Consider the following 22,163-nt stretch of genomic DNA (forward strand, 5'->3'; position numbering starts at 1 on the left):
GGTCACCTTAAAATTATAGCTTAGAAGGTCAAGGTGGTAAGTGTTTCTTTTACTTAAATTCTTTAGAAACACTTAGAAAAATTCTTACCTTCTCAGGAAAATTATTTTCAGTTACTTGTGAAGGAGAAACATTTGGTTCCCGATAAATAATAAAATCTTTCCTGAAAATAAAATTTAGCAATTACTTCTCAGGAAACATATTTCTTGATTTAAACATTTGTTCATTCATTCACGAAGAGCCTAATATGTGCGAAGCCATGTTCCAGGCAGTATAGAGCAGTCAACAAGATAGTAAATACAGTAAGTTGTAAAAACACCAATATGAAAGTACCTTTTTAAAAAAGTAAAACTTCAAAAAAATAAAAATAAAATTAAAAAAATAAAAAATAAAAAAGTAAAACTTCAAATACATTAACTTCAGATATAATTCTAAAAAGAGACTCTAAAATAACAGAAATTGTGAAGACAAAATTTTATACAGACATTTCAAAACGAAAAAATAAAGCATTCACCTGCTCTTCTCCCAAACGTAGTTTAATAGTAATATGGTGTTTTTCCTGTTTCTAGTGGCTATCTGATGCTACCAGCCCTGACAAAGTAGGAAATCATTCCTCTATCAAGTTAATAAGTGATAATCATATTTATAAGCCTGGAAAAATGTCTGTACTCCTTTCCAAAAATATTTTGAGAATTACAATTTCTAAATGCTGGCATATTTAATGTCAAAATCTAATTGGTGCACTTAATTTTTTTTTTAATTAGAAAAGATATTTCACAATCAAGGCATAAAACTGTTTTGCTATTTTAATAATTTTAATATAATGGAATACGCTAATTTCCCACTCACTCTTTTACTTATGTTACTACAGTGCTTACCTGTACATAAGAGAAAGGGCACTTATTTCCACTTGTCCAACCCATTCCTGTAATTGAAGAAAAAAGTTGTCACTTAAGTATCTCATACTTCTACAATACCTTAATATATACTTTTGTACAATATACCTAATGAGCTAGAAAAAGCCCAATAATATTATTAGTATTGATTATGAAAACACGTATATAAAATGGACCTTATATAACTAAAAAGCTACTTAAAAAAAATAGCCTAAGCCTATGTTATGAAAATACTCAGTAACACAAGGTGACATGATAGTTCCTATTGTTGTGTTAAGACCATGGAGTGGCATCTCCAAGTGGAGAACCTGCTGAAGGCAAGGGCTTTGTCCTCTAACCTCCTAGCACCCAGGACAGAGCTTGGAACATGTTATATGCCCAAAAAATTAGATGTTGAATAGAAGGAGAACTCAGGAATCAGAAAAGATAAAAAAGGAGTAGGTCTGTTATTTTTAGGGTAATTAAAAGTACAAAGAAAACAGTGTGCTAGCAATCTTTCTGACATGAGATAGAAATTCTATAGTCACTACAGCCCTAGAGGAGTCACTTTACATCTTTAAGCCTTTTAGAAGGAAACAGCCAGTATATATCAAAATTTTAAGTATCTACATATACCCTTTGACCCAGCAATTCAAATTCTGTGTATCTATCCTAAAGTATTTCATATGTCCACAAAAGTGTACATAAACAAAGATGTTCACTGTAGCTATTTGTAATAGTTTAAAAAAAATTTTTTTTAAAGAAAGCCTACATATTTTACTAATAGGAAAGGAATAATCAAATAATTTATGGTTCATCCACACCACGTATGACACACCATGCAATCATTTAAGAATGAGGTATACCTATATAAACTGACTTGGAAAGATCAGTCAGACTATTAAGTATAAGAAGTCAGTCATGGGGCACTTGATCGAGCCTCAGTCAGGCTCCATGCTCAGCAAAGTCTGCTTGAGATTCTCTCTCTCCCTCCACTTCTCCCCTTGCTCATTCGTGCACACACTCACTCTCTAAAATGAATTAATTAAATCATTAAAAAAAAAAAACCCATTTGGGTAAAAGAAACAAAAAGGTACTTTAATACATGTATGTGCAGGTGTACGAGGACTAGAAGGATACATCCTAATCTGACAGTGGAGACAGGAAATCCAAGATGAGGGAAAACGAAGTATTTTCACTCTTTATTCTGTATTAAATCTTTTACTGTAAGAATGCATTCCTATACTACTTGTGAAATTACTAAAGACTTAATATCAAGACACACTAAAAATAATAAGCTATGGTAAGTGAATGCTGCTACTTTTTCCTTTAAAGAAAAGAAATTTGAGGTAAGGAAAAGATATTTTTATCTCGGGCAAGGATAATCTTTCCCCTAGAGATTTTTCATTCTAATAGTTCTTAAAAGTTGACTCTGATTTTCAAAATGAAATGGGTACGATATATTAAAATAGATTTCTTTAAATAGGTCTCTGCCAAACAATCATGGCTTCTCATAAACTGCTACAAGCGACATTCTGCTGTAGAGAAAATCTTCACTCAAACCAGTTTGCTTATATAACATAAGCTACATCTAACTCCATACAAAAGGTGTTAAATCACTTTTAAAAAAGGAAAATTATTCTATTACTGTCAACATAATATCATCTCTCAAATAATGAACTATTTTATAAGTGCTTATTAATCTCCAGAATAAATTTGTTGTAGTCTAGTTAAACAATGGCTATCATAGTATCTTCTCTAACCACGGTCAATTTTAAATTACAAAAAGTACCTATGTTCTACCATTGTCTTCCAACTTAAAGCTGTAATTTTATTTACTCATCACTTCTTACAATGTTTAACATACTTCCTTATGGTAGGTGACAATGAGCATTTCTATAAAATCTGTTTTAAACTGGACACCTGGGTGGCTCAGCAGTTGAGCATCTGCCTTCGGTTCTGGGGTGATCCCGGGATCATGTCCCACATCAGGCTTCCTGCATGGACCCTGCTTCTCCCTCTGCCTGTGTTTCTGCCTCTCTCTGTCTCTCATGAATAAATAAATAAATAAATAAATAAATAAATAAATAAATAAATAAATAAAACCTATAAATAAGTAAATAAAATAGAAATCTGTTTTAACTAATGAACTAGATCAAAAACATCGAATTTAAATGTTCAATAGTTACTAAAAACAAACCTTTCTAAGGATGCCATTAAGAAAATGAAAAGATAAAGTTAGAAGAAAATATTTGAAAACTACATATCCAATACAGAATTTATATCCAGTAAAAAGAATTCTTACAAATTCTTACAATAAAACCAGCATAACAAAAGATGGGCAAAATCTTTGAACAGACACTTCACCAACAAAGATACATGGATGGCAAATGAGCACATGAAAAAATGTTCAACATTAGAGAAATAAATGTAAGTTAAAACCATCATGACATACCACTACACAACCACCAGAACAGCTACAATTTCATAGGCTGACAAGACTGAATGTTAACAAAGACATAGAACAGTTGAAATTTTTGTACATTGCCAATGAGAAAGTAAAATGGCAGGGCCACTTGGAAAGAGTTTGGCAGTTTCTCATGAAGTTAAGCATAAATTCACCATATGACAGACCAATTCCACTCCTAAGTGTTAATCCGAGAGAAAAGAAAACATATGTCCACATGAACACTTATAGGCAAATATTCTTGGCAGTTTTAATCATGAAACAGTCTAAAACTGGAAAGAACTCAAATATTCATAAAATGATAAATGGACGAGCAAATTCCGGTACATCCGTATAATGAACAACCATTCATCAATAAAAAGGAGCCCAACGACTGATACACCCAACAATAACATGGATGAGTCTCCATGTGTTTTCATTAGGCTAACTGAAAGAAGCCAGATACCTAAGACTATAAACTATATCATTCCATTTATATATAGTCTAGAAAAGGCAAAACTTAACAAAGCATATCAATGATTGCCAACAACCAGAAGGTGGGAAAAAGGGATTAAGTGCAAAAGAGCACAGGGAACTTTGTGAAGTGATGGAAATGTCCCATTGTGTTTGTAGTGGTAGTTATACAACCGTATACCTTTGTCAAATCTCATCAAATTATACACTTAAAATTGGTGAATTTCACTATGTCATTTTTACCTCCATAAAGTGACAAAAATATATTCTTACAAAAAGTTTGAGGCATTTTTCAAAATGTTCCACTGGCATTTTAAGTAAAGAATAAAGATGTTTTCTCTGCAAACTGAGCAAAACATAAGAATCTATCAACTATATTTCTCTTTCATTTCATACATCCCATATATCAGGAAAAAAGAAAAATAAAGACATAAATATATGCTGCTAATAAAGAAGCACAGGGAGCTCCTGGGTGGCTCAGTTAAATGTCAGACCTTGGCTCAGGTCATGATCCCAGGGTCTTGTAACGGGAGTCCATCACTGGGCTCACACTCAGCAGGAAATCTGTTTCTCCCCCTCCCTCTGCCCCCATCCATGTGGCATGTGTACATACATACGTATAAACAAAATCTTTAAAAAGCACAAACCCAACTGTTCAGAAGGTCCTAAAACATCTGGAGGAGAAATCTGATCAGTCTGGGAAGGGGGAGGTCGTGAAAATAAAAAAACTGGTCAGCCAGCATCCTGGGAAGGAGACCTGTCCCAGGTGCTCAAAACCATAGCAACTTCCCTCCTCCTTCTCCTACGGACTCCCAAATCAGTCTCAGTTCACACTACCTCATTTCCTCCCCTCTATCCCCTTTCTCTCCATTCTCATCATGTCCACCCTTTCTCAGAACTTCACAGCTTGACAGTCTGAACTGCTTACACAAAGATTACTATAAAAAACATGGGGCGGGGGCGGGTGGCTAAGTGGCTGAGTGTCTGCCTTTGGCTCGGGTTGTGATCCCAGATCCCAGGATCAAGTCCTGTATCAGGCTCCCCACAGAGAGCCTGCTTTCTCCCTCTGTGCGTCTCTCACGAATAAATAAAATCTTAAAAAAAAATTGTGAGATTTTTCTTGATTAAAAAGTTAATGCACAGGGGGCAGCTGAGTGGCTCAGTCAGTAGGGCTTGTGACTCCTGATCCGGAGTCATGAGTCCAAGCCCCACGTGGGGGGTAGAGCTTACTTTAAAAAAAAAAAAAAAAAAAAAGGTGGAGGGGCAGTTAATAAACAGACTTTGTCATTTCCTTTAGAGTAAAAATCACCAAGAACATTACTACATAGAGATAACACTCTAGTGTTGCTCTTCCTGTATGTTCCATAAAATGCATGTGGATTTAACAGTCAAACCATACACACAAATCAGTTCAGCACTCCAAATTAAAAGGTAACTATGAAAAGCTCAAAAGCAATAAAATATCCAATCCTTGTCTTCAAAGAGGCTTTAAGGTAAGAGAAAAAAAATTAAAACCTCAGGAAAATGGTATTTGTGACCATAAGATGTGGGCAAAACTTATTGAAATGACAGAAATAAAAATGGAATAAGGTATGGACTTAGTGAAAAAGCCTTCAGAGGGTATCTGTCTCCAAAACTGGAGTAACATAATACTTCCTTTTTTACACTGCATGTACTGTGCACATTTTTCCATGTATTAAACTCTTTTTTTTTTTTTTTTTAAACCATGCAATTGGTCTTCCCACCTCTGGTCTCATCCACTTCCAAACCACCTCTGCACAATATTCTTCTATTCAACCAGAGAGCCAACAAGGATGCTAGGCACTATTCTTGGTTCTCAGCAGTGATATACTCACTTCCTGCATCAAAAAATTTGAAAGATTTCTCCATACCAGATACTCAGGCCGCAGACATAGACTTTGGTTCAGGTCTGGAATAGACCTGATTAGGGAATCTGCATTTTTACAATCACTTCGGGAAATTCTGATGCAGACAGTTTATAGCTGACACTTGTGAGAAATGCTAGCCTAAAGCATAAGCTCCAAACTAGCAGTGAAGGCTCTTCCATGATCCATCCCACAGCCTGCCCTCTGAATTTCTTACTCTTACCTTCGCATACTCCATGCAAATTGAACTGCTTTCTGAATCTGCCTTGCTCACAATTTTCCCTTCCTAGAAGATAGATTCTCATTCAGAATCTAGTCAGACTTCAAATACCAACCCACTACCTCTTGCCTACCTAGGTAAAAATAAAACTATGAATGCCTATAAAACCTATTTAGACTTCTTATGACCACGCTTTTCACTTCTATTAGTTATTTTTCCCTACCACAGGGAAAAGTCCTGAAAACAGCACCCAAAACCCAGTTACCTCTGCATCCCCAGAGTGTCTTCAATTCTTGGCACTCAACAAGGACTCACATTAGTTTCAGAGAATCAAAAGGAGACACCAGTTGTTAATCAAACACCCGGTTCCTATGTTATTATTCCTTTCCCTCCCTCCCTGACTCCTTAGTTTCTTCCAGCATTCCATGTGACATTTCATGATATTTGGATCTTTATAGGGAGAATATTAGTTTTGTAAGCAGAAAAAAAATAGACAAATTATTTTAATTTCATCATGACTGAGAAAAGTATGGCACAGCAGGACTGGGGGAAGTGCCATCTTTTTCCTCTCAGTGGTTTCTTCCTCCTTCTCAAGCTGCTGATGGGAAATGGAACCTCCATAAAAGAACGTGTTTTCTCAGTGGCCTAAAGAAGCAAGCAAATCCTATACCCTGTCCATTAAGCCCAATACCCATACCAATACAGTATCCTAAATATTATCACCACTGTTATTGTAGGTTTTTAATGCTACATTCAGATAACATTATGATAAAGATAGCACAAAAAAAACAAAAAAATAAAAAAATAAAAAATAAAAAAATAAAAAAAAGATAGCATGACTCTGTCCTTACTGAGGCAACATCCAGTACACAGCTCCAACCGTTTTCCAGTTAAATGCTACCCAAAATATGCAACTAAGAAATATTTATGAAAAACAGTACTTCCATACACTGTATACCTTCTAATGAACTTTAAATACATACTTCAAAATATAAAAAATAGAAATATATTACAGAACCACTGCATACCTGTGGATTTTCCAAACGTTTTAAATACTCTTCAAATGACCCTTCTATAAACTGCAAAAAAAAAAAAAAAAAAGCTATCAGAAATACATCAAAACAAAAAACCTTTTCATTGTGAATTACTGAGTTCTCATGTGAACGTTGGATACAACAGTAATAGTAATATATATATTTATGTGTATACAATCTAATTATTAAAATATATAAAAATCACTAAGTAAAGATTATAAACATAGAAAAGAATTTTAAAAAGGAAACATTATCGGAAAAGATTTCCTGGACAGGACCGTGGAGGTACGCAGGTACAATGTAGAGTAAAGAGGCAGTGAGCACCATACTGAGAAGACAGAAACCAACCAGCCAGCAACAACTGGACAACTTGATGGGGAGAACAGAGTGAGAGAAGAACTCAAGTAGACACCTGTTTATAGAGGGCCCTGAGCCCAGGAAGGAATTGCAGACTGAGGGAGAAGGCAATTCAAGGTTACTGTCGGTCACATTATGAACAGAGAAATACACAAATTGCTTTAGTAATGGCCAACATGGAGAACAGAATTAAAGACAATATACTAGCTAAGGAATATTACTTTACTAATACAGACATGAATATTGTCTCATAGTTCAGTCACACTAAAAACACAGATGAGAATAATGCAAGATATTTTGAAGAACCAAAAAGATTTTTCTAACACAGCCTGCTTCATTGTTTAACATAAAAAGTTTACTCAAGCTGTTTTTTGTTAGCCATCACACTAATTTAACTGTGAAATCTCTAAAAGACATTCGTCTATAACACCAAATTCAATTTTATTTACAGTCCCAGTTAATTCAGCAAAGTGATACACTTAAAGACATGAAAGTACTCCCTCCAGTCTATAAAAATCTTTTTAACATCCAAGGATTTCTTTTGAGATTGAGATTAATCCTTTTATAGATTGTGCGCTGTCAAATTCCCAGAAAGTATCCTAAGTTTCAACACATGTTTATAATAAAACAGCCATATATTTTAAATATCCTGTCAATCAGTATTTTATAGCCATATATTTTACATATCCCACCAATCACAATTCTGTATTAGGTGATTATTTATACTCTTGGGGAAAAAAATAAACCCACGGAACCACTTAAAGTTGGAAGAGATCTAAGCAGCATTCTGACACAATATGAGACCTGCAACCAATATGAGATTCTCCTTTCTAATCAGAAAGTATCCATCTAGACTCTGACTAAACACTGTCATCAAACAAACCACACACCCCACCCTCCTTCCCATGACAGCGTTTTCCAATTTTGGCCAATAAGAATTGTTTGAGGGTACTTATTATAAATTACAAAAGGAAAGTGAAACTACTTCCCTTGGAACTTTCAACCTCTGATCAAAGGCTGTTGAGGACTAAATAAATATATGCAAAGAACTTAAATAATGCCTGGCACATAGGAAGTGCTCAACCAATGAAAGCAATTTCCATTACTGTCAACAGTGTTCTACTCTCTGGGACCAATAATAATGATTAATTCACTTGTAATTTCTCTAAAATACTTAAAGAGCACTCCACCTCTCTCTACCCCTCCCCCTTTAATATTACACCCCAATATTCTTATCTATCCTCCAGATAAGACATTACCAGGTTCCGTTTTGTAGAACAAGTTCTCAAATCTCCTGATTTGTGGGCAACCCTCCTTCCTAGAATATTTATTACTATCTTTCTTATAACGTGGTACCCAAATACACCCAGAATGTCACCAGTAGTAACATCTAGTTTGAATATAGGAACACCAACCCAAAATCCAAGTTAAGAACTATTTACCTGTTAAGTTTTAGAATTGAGTTATTTGCAAGGTGTCAATGTTTTTTTGGCAGTCAAAGGGGAAAAATATCCCTGAAAGTCAGATGATGTAATTGTAGGTCATAAAACCAGTAACTGGTAAATCCTATTAAGGTTTTCAATGTAAAACGAAAACAGGCCACTGTGGCATATTATTTCACAGCCTACTACATACTACTAAGAAATTACAGTAAGTTGTTAAACAACATTCTAGTACTATCAATCATTATTTACATAATTACAGTGTTCTGATGTGATTCACATTGACGAACCCTGAAAATTAAAAACCTATAAATGCCTTCTGATAAAGGCTCAGTATTAACTATGCTCAGTATATTTCTTATACTCCAAGTCTGAAATTTTTTAAATCCATAGGGGGTTATCTACCACTCACAGAAAACTATTAACCATGACCCCCCAATCCCCTGACCATGACAAAGCTCACTCTTAACATGCAAGATTCTCTCCTCTCCAAGTCATCCTTCCATCTTCCACAGCTCAGTCTCTTAACTATCAGAGCTTTCTCAATGTCTAAAGAAATGAAAATCACAATACAGCCTAAAAATACCACAATTGAATATAACTGGATTTAAATTCAATAAGGCAGTTATTTTTAAGTTCTTTTTTTCATAACCTGATTAAGATCTAGCCTGTGAAACTCCTACTAGACCACTTCCAAAGGTTGAAATGTAAACTCAAGACACCATTCCATGTTTAAAATTATAAATTACCGCTTCAAATTTCTCTCTGTTCTCTCGAAGATAGTGAATACAAGCCATTCTGACTTCCACATGGCGAGACTGAGAGTGCAACACCTGAAAAGGAAAAGCAACACAGCTATTACACATTTTGTTAAGAGAGGATTTAAGTTACAAGCTAGCACTTTCACACCCTACATAACCTCATAACAGATATGGGTCTCTCCCCATTTGCTGTTCAGTAATTTCTTTTTTTTTTTTAAAGATTTTATTTATTTATTCATGAGAGATACAGAGAGAGAGAGAGAGAGAGGCAAATGAAGAAGCAGGCTCCATGCAAAGAGCCTGATATGGGACTCGATCCCAGGACTCCAGATCACACCCTGGGCCGCAGGCAGGTGCTAATCCGCTGAGCCACCCAGGGATCTCCCACTGTTCAGTAATTTCTAAATCTTTATTCATTCTCACCTCTTCCTCTACCCAGAGGACATAACACACAATCAGGGTTACTCCTTAAGTCATTTTATGAAAAGCTTATTACCATTTCTCCTTTAGGTCACTCCTGTGAGGAAATCTTTGTAAACTTAACGTGCTTTTCCTCTCCTGACCAACCCTCTTATAGCTTTCCTCTTCACAAAGCAGACTAACAGAATCCCTGCTACATAGTGCTTAGCTTCATCCTATGCTTGTTGGAAAAGAGAGTAGGCAACTTCAACAGGAATCCTCTTTAGGACATTAAGTCTGTAAGAATAATCATCTGGCTCCCTGCATGGGGCCTGCTTCTCCCTCTGCCTATGTCGCTGCATCTCTCTGTGTCTCTCATGAATAAATAAAATCTTAAAAAAAAAAAAAAAAAAAGGCAAGCCTGGAAGAATTAGATTTTTTTCCCAATAATTTGGAATTACTTGCCTATTGTAGAAATTTAAGTCCACTAGGGGTTTCAGAAAAATTAAAGTACTCATTCTCAAATCCTTAGGTGTCAGGCTTACGCAACTCAAAACAGCCAAGTGAGCAGCACATACGATGCAAACATGTTGCTATGTGCTGTCAGCCCAATAGCCTTGAAATTTGCTCTTAGGCCCAAAAATCTTTTATTTTTAAGTAGGATCCATGCCCAAGAGGGGGCTTGAACTCACAACCCTGAGACCAACAGCCATGTACTCTACCAACAGCCAGCCAAAAGCCCTGGCCTAAAAGCTTAAAGCACCAACTGAAATAAGCCACACTACAAAGATGATCCAATTCTCTCCTTTTGTAGCCTTTGTATTCTTGTTAAACTACTTCAACATAAGGATAACTTCTTAGCATTTTGTCTCTTAATAAAATGCTGAAGCTTTGGTTTGAAACAACCTAGTATTATCAAATGCTTCAGAACCCTTTTTGGCTAGCCTCCAACATTTTATCATGCTTAAAAGATTGAAATTATTTTCTATTAGTGAGTATCTCAAATGAAGGTGCTCTTGGTATCCCTAAAGGATCAGGGGTGGGGAGAACAAACCCTGAAACATTTAAAATAACCACGTCAAACTCCTAATAAGGCTCTTGAGAAATTATGTCAATATAAAGAGCTACAAGTCTGGGCAGCCCAGGTGGTTCAACAGTTTAGCACTGCCTTCAGCCCAGGGTGTGATCCTGGAGACCCGGGATCGAGTCCCATGTCAGACTCCTTGCATGGAGTCAGCTTCTCTTTCTGCCTGTGTCTCTCATGAATAAATAAATAAAATTTAAAAAAATAAAAATAAAATAAAATACAATAAATTTTAAAAAAAGAGAATTACAGGTCCTGGGACGCCTGTGGCTCAGGAGTTGAGCATCTGCCTTTGGCTCAGGGCATGATCCCAGGGTCCTGGGATCGAGTCCCATATTGGGCTCTTCACAGGGAGCCTGCTTCTCCCTCTGCTAAGTCTCTACCTCTCTGTCTCTGATGAATAAATAAAATCTTAAAAAAAAAAAAAAAAGTTACAGGTCCAAATAAGTGATTCCTCCTCATGTGGAAGGTGAGCAGAGAATTCAGGAAAAGGGAGGCTCCTGCTGCACATTTTACAGGTCTCTATGGGTAACAGCCAAGAGAGTATTCATTTATACTTAAGAGTACTAGAGAGATCCCTGGGTGGCTCTCAGTTAAGCATCCAACTCTTAGTTTCAGCACAGGTCATGATCTTTGATCTCAGGGTCATAAAACAGAGGTCCACACTAGAGCCTGCTTGAGATTTTCCGCCCTTTCCCTCCCCTCTGCCCCTTCCCAGGCTTGTACTCTCCCCGCCCTTCCCCCTCCTTCCCCAACTTTCTCTAACATAAATAAAATCTTTATACTCACAGAACCAGAGGCACAACTGTCTGGTCAGCAAATTATGTCATTACATTAAGATACCCTAAAGATGTACTAACTAAGAGTAGCAATGAGTTTGTTTTCAGTGTTCTGGTTTACAGCTTAATCGAGTGTGTACCTACATTGCTATCTTGGAAAATATTTAAAAGCGTACTTATATATCCTAAGCTTTCAGCCCTGGAAGAAATGTCCATATATAAAAATAACCACCACAGTATTTTTGCCAATTCAACAAATGACATTTAGCAACATTTCTTCCACAGGAGCAATTTTAGACACTACTATGAATCAAGGTATTATTACTTTGAGTAAATCAGTATCGTCTGATAGGTCTTTCCTGCCATTGGCAGACAAACTGAAGATAGTCTTTAAGCCATTTACCTAGCAACAGGTGGCAGCCATAACTGAATAAAGCTTATTTTCCATCAAAAACAATGACAATCGTATCTTTTTTTTTCTCCTCTTTTAAAAGATCTTATTAGCAAACAAAATCTGAGCCTGTCTCTCAGAAGCAAAATTCTCAGCAACTTCCATAAATTGAAGGGTGCTGAAGCTTTACAAAGCCAAGCACTGCAAGGGACAGTTAAATGACAACTGTTAAAAAGTGTAACTTTGTGCAAGTTCAAGGACACTAAGAAGGCAAACGGTAAGACAAATATCTCTGCAAATTATTATAGATGTGAAAATAACCTAGAAAATGGTAGACTTTCAGATCTTAACTTGGGACAAGATAGTGATAAACACCGGGAAAGACCAAGTGACACACTGCTTTAGCAAATCCTCTAAAAGCGTCCTATTTTTAGCTCCATGGTCACAGAGCTGATTCAGGTCAGGCCTTCTGCAGGCCCAAGTCCAGAAGTGTAAAAAGGGAAGGGCCTATTTAATCAGGTAAGTTGGAGGAAAAGACTACCCCTAATTTAAGTCTCTACCCCACCTTATCTCCCAAAGACTGCCATTTAGATTCTGGCTCCTTCTTAAAAACAAAAAAATTATTTAGGTATTACTGGAAAAGCTGTCGCCAAAAAAGTAAATCCTCTGTACATATTTTTACAGAGCACACCCTTTAAGCCTGAGGTTGGTGTTACTTCCCTCCCCACCCCATGAAGGCTACACCCTTAGTCCACGTCTACTGAAGAAACAAGTTTCCCTCAAAACTCATGGTATTAAGCTTTCTAAGCTTAATATACTAAAAATCATAGTCACATAATTAGAAGGGGATGTTTTCTTATGCCTGATTTAAATCCTAGAGACAATAAAATGTGTTATCTGACGTGAGGAAAGAGTCCTTAATGATACTAGTTTTTGCCCCTTTCTACTTAAAAACAGAAATCCTCCTTCAATAAGAGGTTTCTGTATAATCCAGTTTGCCAGTTATGGCACAGGATACTGAAATCAGACACACTTTTCTACTTCAGTAGGAATCAGGATCTGGATAATCCAATACCAAATAAGCACCATACTTCCCTTATTTCCATTCGTTTCCACCTCCTTCCTTACCAAATTCTTGCTAGAGCTAACACTGTGTGTAAAATAAGGCCTGAATTCACTTCCACTCCTTCCTTCTGCTTCCGGAGGTGCTGAGGAGTCCAGGGAGGCTGAGGCAGAAGCAGCAGGACAGATGGAGATCCGAAAAATTCACAAATGGACAGACTGTTTATCCACTAATAGTAAAGGGTGGGGTGGGAGTGTGTGAACATACCCCACAGCACTGGAGCATCCTAAATCTCTAAAAATGAGGGCAATCTAATGAACTGAAAAACAGCTGGATTTGAGGAGTTTTACAAAGAACTGTATGACAATGCCTGCGATATAATGCAAAGCTTAAGTAGTTAAGTCAATTTTATTTGAAAAAAAGATTTTGATACCGACGTGAAAACAAGGGCCTCTGGAAAATAAATGGCCGCTCTTCAGAAAAACAAAAACAAAAACGGAGGAGTCTGAAGATGTTAAGTAAAACATTTACTCACAAACAAATTTTGAAAAACTAGTTAGCATTCAAAATAGGGGAGAAAAACAGAATCGTAACAACTCCACGGGAGGGGAAGAGAAGAGAGGAACAGATCTTAAGCTGAAGGAAAGCAAACTGTGAAAGGTATGAAATATACACCAGGGCAGTAATGTGAAACTTTTATCCAACTATTTCAGCAGCTATTTTTCAATATAGGATGGGTTTTGGTATTGCATACCAACTACACAGTGTTATATAACACGGAAAAAAAAAAAGAATCTCTAATGAAAGAAAAAAAAATCTTCCTGTTAGAAAGTCGTGTTGACCCATTAGCAAGTAAAAATTCGGTCAAAAGCCTAGAGAATCCCCAACACCAAAACAGACTCTTAAGAAGTAAAGTACTTTTAGTAAACCTTGCAGAGCGTAACAAAGAGTAGCATCTACTCAAAGACAATTCTTTCAAAATATTCTATATTTTTTAAGAAACTGCCTTTCCCAAACTGCATATTTCTCCGCTCGATTCAAGTGGACATGGACGGGCTAGCCTCCCCCACATTCCAAAGTCCAGTAGCTGAAAAAAAACAAGGCTCTGCGAGTAACGCCTGGTGCACCACCTCCTCTAGTAAACATCTGGTTTACTGGCGTGAACGCTGCGCTTGTAAAACCGAGAGAAGGTGAATGCGGAACAGAGTGGAAGAATATTTCGCCAAGTGCCGGGCAATCACCAACCGTACACGCGCTCAACAGGCCTCACAGGTTGTCCTCATTACCTCTTCACCCGGAGGGGACGACACCCAGTTAATTTACGGGTTTTCAAGTTTCGATTTGCAGCTCCCAGACCCAGGGCAGCGTCCCGCTCCTGCGTTACAATGGGCCGCGGTGACGACAGCCGCGCCACGCGCTGCCCCAGACGTGGGCGGCCCGCACCGCAGCCCGCAGCCCGCCCCCCCCCCCCGCCCCTTACCTGCTCCGCCACGGCCCGGAACAGGCACGACCCGTCCTTGGCGACCAGTTTCCGATACAAGCCCAGTTTCCGCAGATAGGCGTCCATGGGCGTCGCGTCCTCGCGGGGCCCCGCGCCGCCCCGGTCCACGCCGTCGGGAGTGCCGACGGCCGCCTCCATGTTGCGGGTCCTACCGCAGGCCAGGCGCGGCGCGGGCTAGCCCCACATGGCCGCGCCGCCGGCTCCTCGACGCCCCGGCCTACGACGGGCGGCGGCTCGGGCTCGGGCTCGGGCTCGGGCTCGGGCTCGGCGGGCGGCGGCAGGCGGCGGCGGCCCGAGGCGGCGGGCGGCGCTCCCCGCGCGCATAGGGGAGCCCTGCCTAATGCATGGCTGTGCGCACGCGGCCGCCTCCCGGGAGACCACGCGCCCGGCGGCAACGGGAGGCAAACCAGAGAACCCCAACCCCGAGCGTGAGGAGTCGCTGCCCGGCGGCCTCGCTGCCCCGCGCAGGAACACGGCCGGGGGGCGCCGCGCCCACAAGTTTCCTCGTCCCGGCCGGGGTGAGGCGAGGAAACCCCCGCCTCCCGCGTGCGCGGGGCCGGCTCAGGGGAAGCGGGGCCTGCGTCCTTCGCGCGCTCCCCGCCCTGGGAGCCGGAGAAGCCGAAAGAGAAAAGACGCGGCCTCTCGTTTCCCCACCTCGCGGGAGGGCGCCGGAGGGGCGGGGAGCGGTGGGGGCGCCCGGCGGAGGGCAGCACCCTCGCAGCCCAGAATTTGTTTTCACTTTCGGCCGCACAACGGAGAGGACGCCGGGAGGTGTAGTCTTGCCAGCGGCAGGAAGTCGGCTTGCGGCGGGCGGGGCCGCGCGGAGCGGCCTACTCGGAGGAGGTGCCGGGAGGCGCGCGGACTACAAGTCCCTACAGCGCGGGCGCCGCCGCCGCCGCCGGGAGCCGGCTGGCGCTTCCCGGGCCCCGCGTCCGCGAGCAGGCCCACGGTGTCCGCGAGCCGACACGCGGCTACCTACGCGCGCCGTCCCGCCGTCCCGCCGTCCCGCCCGCGCGGCCGCCCAGTGCGCCGCGGCGCCGCGACGAGTGCGTGCGTGGAGTTGCCAGGGACACGGGCGCGGTGGGCCGGCCCTTTGTGTCTCCCCAAACAGAGGGCGCACCTGTCGGCCCCCTCCCCCCCCGCCCCTCTGGCGTCTCCATGGAGGTGGCTTTAACGGCTCAGGCAGAAAATAGAGCTAATTGGCGAGGTCCCCTGGAACCGGCACGGTGCGGGACGACGCAGGCTGGCCCTAAGCCAAGCGTGGACCGCCGGCTCCGATTAGGTATTAGGGGTACAGCTCCCGCACGCCGGCCGGACGACGCCTTTGCCGCAGACTCGGTTCACCCTGCCCTTGGAGCGGCGCGCCCCGGCGCAAAGTGAGGTCACCGGTCAGAAGAAGAAGATTTTTTCTTAAAAGATTCATCCGGTGATTAATTGCGTGATACCAGGCTGGATTTGCCACGGCTTCCGGCGGCATCTGCGGCTTCCGACCTTCTTCCTTCAAACACCTTCTGCTTCAGAACCCAGAATTCATGCAGCGTGGTTTTTGGACACCAGAATTCACTTTGCTAAAACACGACATATCTGGCGTCCTAATTTTCAAGATACACGGTTAATCATAAACTGTACTCCGGTCTTGAGGCCTTGGGGCAAGGGAGAAAGTGTAGGGAGGGTTACCATAGGTTTAGACGTGCAGTCAAGTAAACTCTGGAATGGTCGCAGGGCAAGCCCGATGGTCAGGATCCAACGCAATTACTCAAAATTCTGTTTCAGAAATTTGTTTTCAGTACTTTAGGTGCAAGCCATTAATGACGCCCGTGTTCGGTTTCCTCGGTGCTGCTGATTTTGAATTCTTAATGTTTAGTCCATGCGTAATTGTGCTGTTTTTCGAGAACACAAAGTTACTGTGACCTAAATGAATTTTTTCTTGTCCCAGTATTAAATTTTGTACATTTTGTACAAACGCGGTGGAATCGCTTTTAGAAAAATCTAGTTTCAAGTCAAACCTGTTGCTTTTCTTTATTTAAAAATATCTACATTACAGGGCGCCTGAGTGGCTCTGTGGGTTAAGCATCTCCTGGGGTCATGGTCCCAAGGTCTTGAGATCAAGCCCCAAGTCAGGCTCCTTGCTGGGCAGGGGAGTGGGCTTCTCCCTCTGCCTCTCCGCCCTCCCCCCTTGTGGGCTGTCTCTCTCACTCTCCCTCTCAAATAAAATGTTTTAAATATACATTTACATTGCATATATATTTCTCATTTCATTCACAAAGAATTACCAACTTTGCCACTACCTACAACGTGGCTTATCTCTTTTTTTTTTTTTTAACAGGTTTTGCCTTTTCTTTTGTTTTTTTTTTTTGTTTGTTTTTTGTTTTGTTTTGTTTTGTTTTTTTAGGTTTTGCCTTTTCATTGGCTCCCTCCCTGCTCAGTGGAGAGCCTGTTTCTTCCTCTTCTTCGGCCCCTACCCAACCCCCTCATGCTCGCTGTCAAATTAAAAAAAAAAAGAAAGGAAGGAAGGAAGGAAGGAAGGAAGGAAGGAAGGAAGGAAGGAAGGAAGGAAGGAAGGAAGGAAGGAAGAGAAAAGAAAAAAGAAGAAAAGAAAAAGAGATTTGAACATGCTTTGCCTTTTAAACCTCCAGAGAAATTCAAGTAATATCTAAACTGTAGGGCTTAAATATTGAGTTCCTAAAGTGAGTAGATTCTATGGTATTAATTTTATAAGCTTTATGATGTGCCAAAAGAAAACTAAGCCTTTTCTAATATTTATTTTAATATTCCTTCAAAAAGATTTTCTGAAGCTAAACTCATGTTCAGTATGTATTTACAGGGAATCTACAGTATATATCATGTTAAGATTGCGTTGCTCAGTATCTTGAGGCCATATTAAAACCTTATATTAAAAAAAAAAAAACTTATATTTTGAGACGCCTGGGTGGCTCAGTGGTTGAGTATCTGCCTTCAGCTTAGGGTCCCACATCAGGCTCCCCACAGGGAGCCTGCTTCTGGGCAGCCCCGGTGCGCAGTGGTTTGGCGCTGCCTGCAACCTGGGGTGTGATCCTGGAAACCCGGGATCGAGTCCCACATCGGGCTCCCTGCGTGGAGCCTGCTTCTCCCTCTGCCTGTGTCTCTGCCTCTCTCTCTCTGTGTCTATGAATAAGTAAACAAAACTTAAAAAAAAATAAAATACTCAAATTAAAAAAAAAAAAAAAGGAAGCCTGCTTCTCCCTCTGCCTCTGTTTCTGCCTCTCTCTCTGTGTCTCTCATGAATAAATCTTTTTAAAAAAAAAAAAAAAACTATATTTCCAGGAGCTTCACATTTGAAAATTTATCAACCTTGATTTTGTAGTTGAAATGTTCCAGGCACCTGGGTGATTCAGTCCCTGAGCATTTATTTCACTGTTGATTTCCTCTCAGGTCATGATCTCAGGGTCCTGAGGTAGAGCCCCAAATTGGGCTCTACACTCCACCGAGGTGAGAAGGGGTCCGCTTAAAATTCTTTCCCTCTGCCCCTCCCCCTATGTGCATAAGCTTTCTCTAAAATAAATCTTTAAAAAAAAAAAGTTCATGATTACATTGCTTTAATTATTTATTTTTATTTATTTATTTTTTTATATTTATTTTTTTTTAAGATTTTATTTATTCATGAGAGGCAGAGATATAGGCAGAGGGAGAAGCAGGCTCCATGCGAGGAGCTGGATGCGGGACTCAATCCCAGGACCCTGAGGTCACGCCCCAGCTGAAGGCGGACCCTCAACTGCTGAGCCACCCAGGCATCCCCGTTTTTTAAAAATACATTCAAATAAAAAGTTTAGCTCACTTTTCTATGCACAATAATTTCATCTTCGGTGACTGTGCTTCAGGCACATTTTTTATTTGAAAGCTTAACCATATTTTAATCTTATTTAAATGTGCTTACACACATATATATATGTATTTTTTAAGATTTTATTTATTTACTCATGAGAGACTCACAGAAAAAGTCAGAGACACAGGCAGAGGGAGAAGCAGGCTCCTCACAGGGATCCTGATGCAGACTTGATCCCTGACCTGGAATCACGACCTGAGCCAAAGGCAGACACTCAACCACTGAGCCACCCAGGTGTCCCTACACATATATTTTTTAATACAGTAATATCACCATCTCCTAAAGCCCCCAAAATTCCTTTGAATACTTTGAAAAGAAAAGGAACCTAGATACATCCTTTACCATGTCTTTATTTTCCATTACAAAAATTTAATTCACTGACAATAGTATAACCAAAATAAGAAAGTACATGATTGGGCAGCCCGGGTGGCTCAGTGGTTTAGCGCTGCCTTCAGCCCAGGGTGTGATCCTGGAGACCCCAGATTGATTCCCACATCAGGCTCCCCACATGGAGCCTGATTCTCCCTCTGCCTGTGTCTCTGCCTCTCTCTCTCTCTCTCTCTCTCTCTCTCTCTCTCTCATGAATAAATAAATAAAATCTTAAAAAAAAAGAATGTACATGATCAATTAAATAAGTATTCTAGTATAGAATCTGACATGCATATCTTTGATATTTTTAGACAAATTTATTAAATACCAATAAGCCTTTATCAGAATTCATCAAAATTCTATATTGTCTTCTAAAATTGTGGCTTGTTACCAGAAGTATTAGAATAACACATTTCCAGTGTTTTCGATATTTGACTTCTTGGCAAAATTATTCTCACTCCTGCTAAATGAGTGAAGAACAGCCTCACTCTCAACTGGCTTCTTCTGATTCCAAAATTAGAAATGAACCACCTGTTGTATCTGACCCTGGGCCTGTTTAAGGAAATCCTTTATGTATTTTGAGACCTAATCCAAGACAGACCCTCTGTACTCCAAATCCCCAAATATAGCTCACTGTTCAGACAAGGTTAAAGGATCCTATGACTTTAAACTGGACCCTAATTTACAAAACGTCATCTTCAAAGGACCTTATTAACATTAACTTCTGAAACTTTCCAAGAAACCACATCTGATTGAAAATGTTCACTCTGAGGAAGCCTTGTGTGCACAGCAAAGTGAAGAACTCTTTTTTTTTATCTTTATTTTTTTGAGTGATCACTATGTTTAATATGTGGCCCGAACTCACAACCTGAAGATCAAGAGTCACATATTTTACCAAGTGAGCCAGCTAGGCACCCCAAAAGTGAAGAACTTTTTAAAAAGACATTTTTAATCAAATAAAACCTGAAGGACGGAATGCTCCTCAGAACTGAATGAAATTAATCAAATCATCTTATGCAAATGTGTCAACTTTTTCTTGTGCACACAAAGTAAACACCTCAAGTTTGTTTGCACTGAGAAACTTTGGAATTAATAATCATACAAACCTTTGGATAGAAGTTTTTTGTTTTAAAAAATGATAGATTTTCTGGAGGGTTTTTTTTCCGATAAAAGGTGGGTACTGTGGTAGCCAGCCTCTAAGGTGGCTCCCATGATCCCTGCCTCTTGATTATTCACATTCTTGTATAATCTCCCCACCTTGTATCAAGGTTGATCCATGTGATCAATTGAATCAAGCAAAGGTGACAGCTTGTCATTTAATCCTAAATGTTAAAGAGTTTATAAGAGATGTATCATAATACATCTTCCTTGTTGCTCTGTTAGGCTCTTGCTCTGGTGGAAGCAGTTTGCCATGAGTCCTGAGCAGACTTAACAGAGAAGTTTTCTAGGTAGGGAACTAGAGCCCTTTGCCAACAGCCATCAAGTTAGCTTTGAAGTGAATTCTCCAACCCAGTCAAGCTTTCAGATAACTGCAGTCTTGGCTAAAATCTTAACTGCAACATCATGAGAAACCCTGCCCCAAAACCACTGAGCTAAACTCTGACATCTTTAATTCTGAGATTCTTAACCTCAGAAACTGTGTGAGATAACAAATGTTTGTTATATTAAGCTCCTACATTTTAGAATAATTTATTACACAGCAATCAACAAGGAATATAAATCTAATACTCCATTATTTCTCTTTACTAGGTAGACATAAAATATATTTAAATAATTCATGAAAATAATCACTAATTTAATACCCTTCATGGTTATACTAGTTCTCTAATAAACTAGCCAGTGAAGGGAATTTTTTTGATTTATAAAATTCTTTACAAAAATAGAGTAATCTAAGAATAAGCAAAATTCAAGCAGTTGAATCCTACAAAAAATTGTTTTGTTGGGAAAGACCTATTTCTTTCAGACTCTATGTGCTAGAAACTACTAACTATAGTCCATTTCTCAGTTTATTTCTCCTCAGTATTAGCTGGATGCATGATGACCACCCAGCCTTGGACCACATTTCTCAACCTACCTTGGACCTAAATGTGACCATGTGACTATTTTAGGCCAGTGATGTGAACAGAATTGATGCACTTAACTTCCAGGTCATCTCACTAAAGATGAAGCCTTTTGCCCTCTCCTGCTTTTCCTACCTCCCATAAGCTGGCTTGAAAACAGTGGAAGTTGGGGATCCTTGGGTGGCTTAGCAGTTTGGCGCCTGCCTTCCGCCCGGGTAGTAATCCTGGAGTCCTGGTATCGAATCCCCACATCGGGCTCTCTGCATGGAGCCTGCTTCTCTCTCTCTCTCTCTCTCTCTCTCTCTCTCTCCCCCCTCTCTGTCTCTCATGAATAAATAAATAAAATCTTTTTTTTTTTTTTAAAGAAAACAGTGGAAGTTAAGCCAGCATCGACCACAAAGAATATACCCTAAAAGATGACAGAGCAGGAGATGAAGGAACCAGGGTTTCTACTACATGCTCCATTGCCATCAAGGATTGGAACACTCACATTCAGGTCACTTTGTGAGAGAAAAATAAACTCATTTATCTGTCCTTTTTTTTGCTATTCTCTTGTTATAACTACTTAGTCTATGTGTGCTAGTATATTTTTCTTTCAATATTAAATAGATAGTAATATTGGAGACCAGATAAAATGTGTAAGAATTACTTCCTGAGTTGAACAGAGCATACTTTCTTTTTTCCTGAGAAGTTCAGAAATTGTTTTTTCTGAAAATTTGGGAATCCTGAATGTTAAAGGATTTCCAAAAAAGTTTTCCATCATTTCAACCAATGACTTTATCACCAGTCTACATTCTCTTTCAGCTGCTACATTAAAAAAATTTTTTTCCTCTGCCTTAGTATCTCTCAAGATTAATTCAAGAACTTAAAAAAATTTTTTTAAAAAGAAGGGAGAGAAGAAAGGAGGGAGGATAAATTGGCATGCCCCTGGTACCAACTGACAACTAAGTGCCAGGTGGGCAAACCTAGAGAAGGATCTTGCAAGAAGTTTGGTTAGGGATCCCAAGAGCTAGGGTGGCTGAGTCCTTTTCATCCTGCCCCCTAGGCTCCATACCAGGGAGCATCTCCCACTGGCCATTTTAGTTAACTGCACCAGGCTTTCTCTGCTTGACCGCTCTGTAAGACTAAACAAGTATATGTCGTGAGACTCCTGCCCGGTCCC

At 40.0% G+C, this 22,163-nt stretch overlaps 2 protein-coding genes across 10 annotated transcripts in view; one reads left to right on the forward strand and one right to left on the reverse strand.

Annotated features, from left to right (window-relative positions):
- Positions 1–14,950, reverse strand: part of OTUD4 (OTU deubiquitinase 4) — a 45,463-nt gene extending 30,513 nt beyond the window's left edge. Inside the window, exons 1-6 of one of the 9 annotated variants that reach the window (XM_077846176.1) lie at positions 14,690–14,950; positions 9,482–9,565; positions 6,928–6,978; positions 5,903–5,965; positions 877–923; positions 89–161 (exon numbers count right to left, since the gene is read on the reverse strand). In XM_077846176.1, coding sequence (XP_077702302.1) covers positions 89–161; positions 877–923; positions 5,903–5,965; positions 6,928–6,978; positions 9,482–9,565; positions 14,690–14,848 — 477 coding nt within the window. In that variant the 5' untranslated portion in view covers positions 14,849–14,950. Of the gene's footprint in view, positions 1–88; positions 162–876; positions 924–5,902; positions 5,966–6,927; positions 6,979–9,481; positions 9,566–14,454; positions 14,634–14,689 lie in introns of those variants that run through there. The other 8 variants (XM_077846179.1, XM_077846181.1, XM_077846180.1 and 5 more) reach the window with 8 other exon arrangements.
- On the forward strand, positions 14,705–21,088 carry LOC144282483 (uncharacterized). Its single transcript, XM_077846186.1, has 2 exons — positions 14,705–16,136; positions 20,947–21,088. Exon 1 carries the CDS (start codon positions 14,895–14,897, stop codon positions 15,882–15,884), a length of 990 nt encoding a protein of 329 aa, XP_077702312.1. The 5' UTR covers positions 14,705–14,894; the 3' UTR covers positions 15,885–16,136; positions 20,947–21,088.
- The last annotated feature ends 1,075 nt before the right edge of the window (positions 21,089–22,163 follow it).

The sequence above is a fragment of the Canis aureus genome, chromosome 13 (assembly GCF_053574225.1).
Source record: "Canis aureus isolate CA01 chromosome 13, VMU_Caureus_v.1.0, whole genome shotgun sequence".
In the NCBI taxonomy this organism is placed as follows: Eukaryota; Metazoa; Chordata; class Mammalia; order Carnivora; family Canidae; genus Canis; species Canis aureus.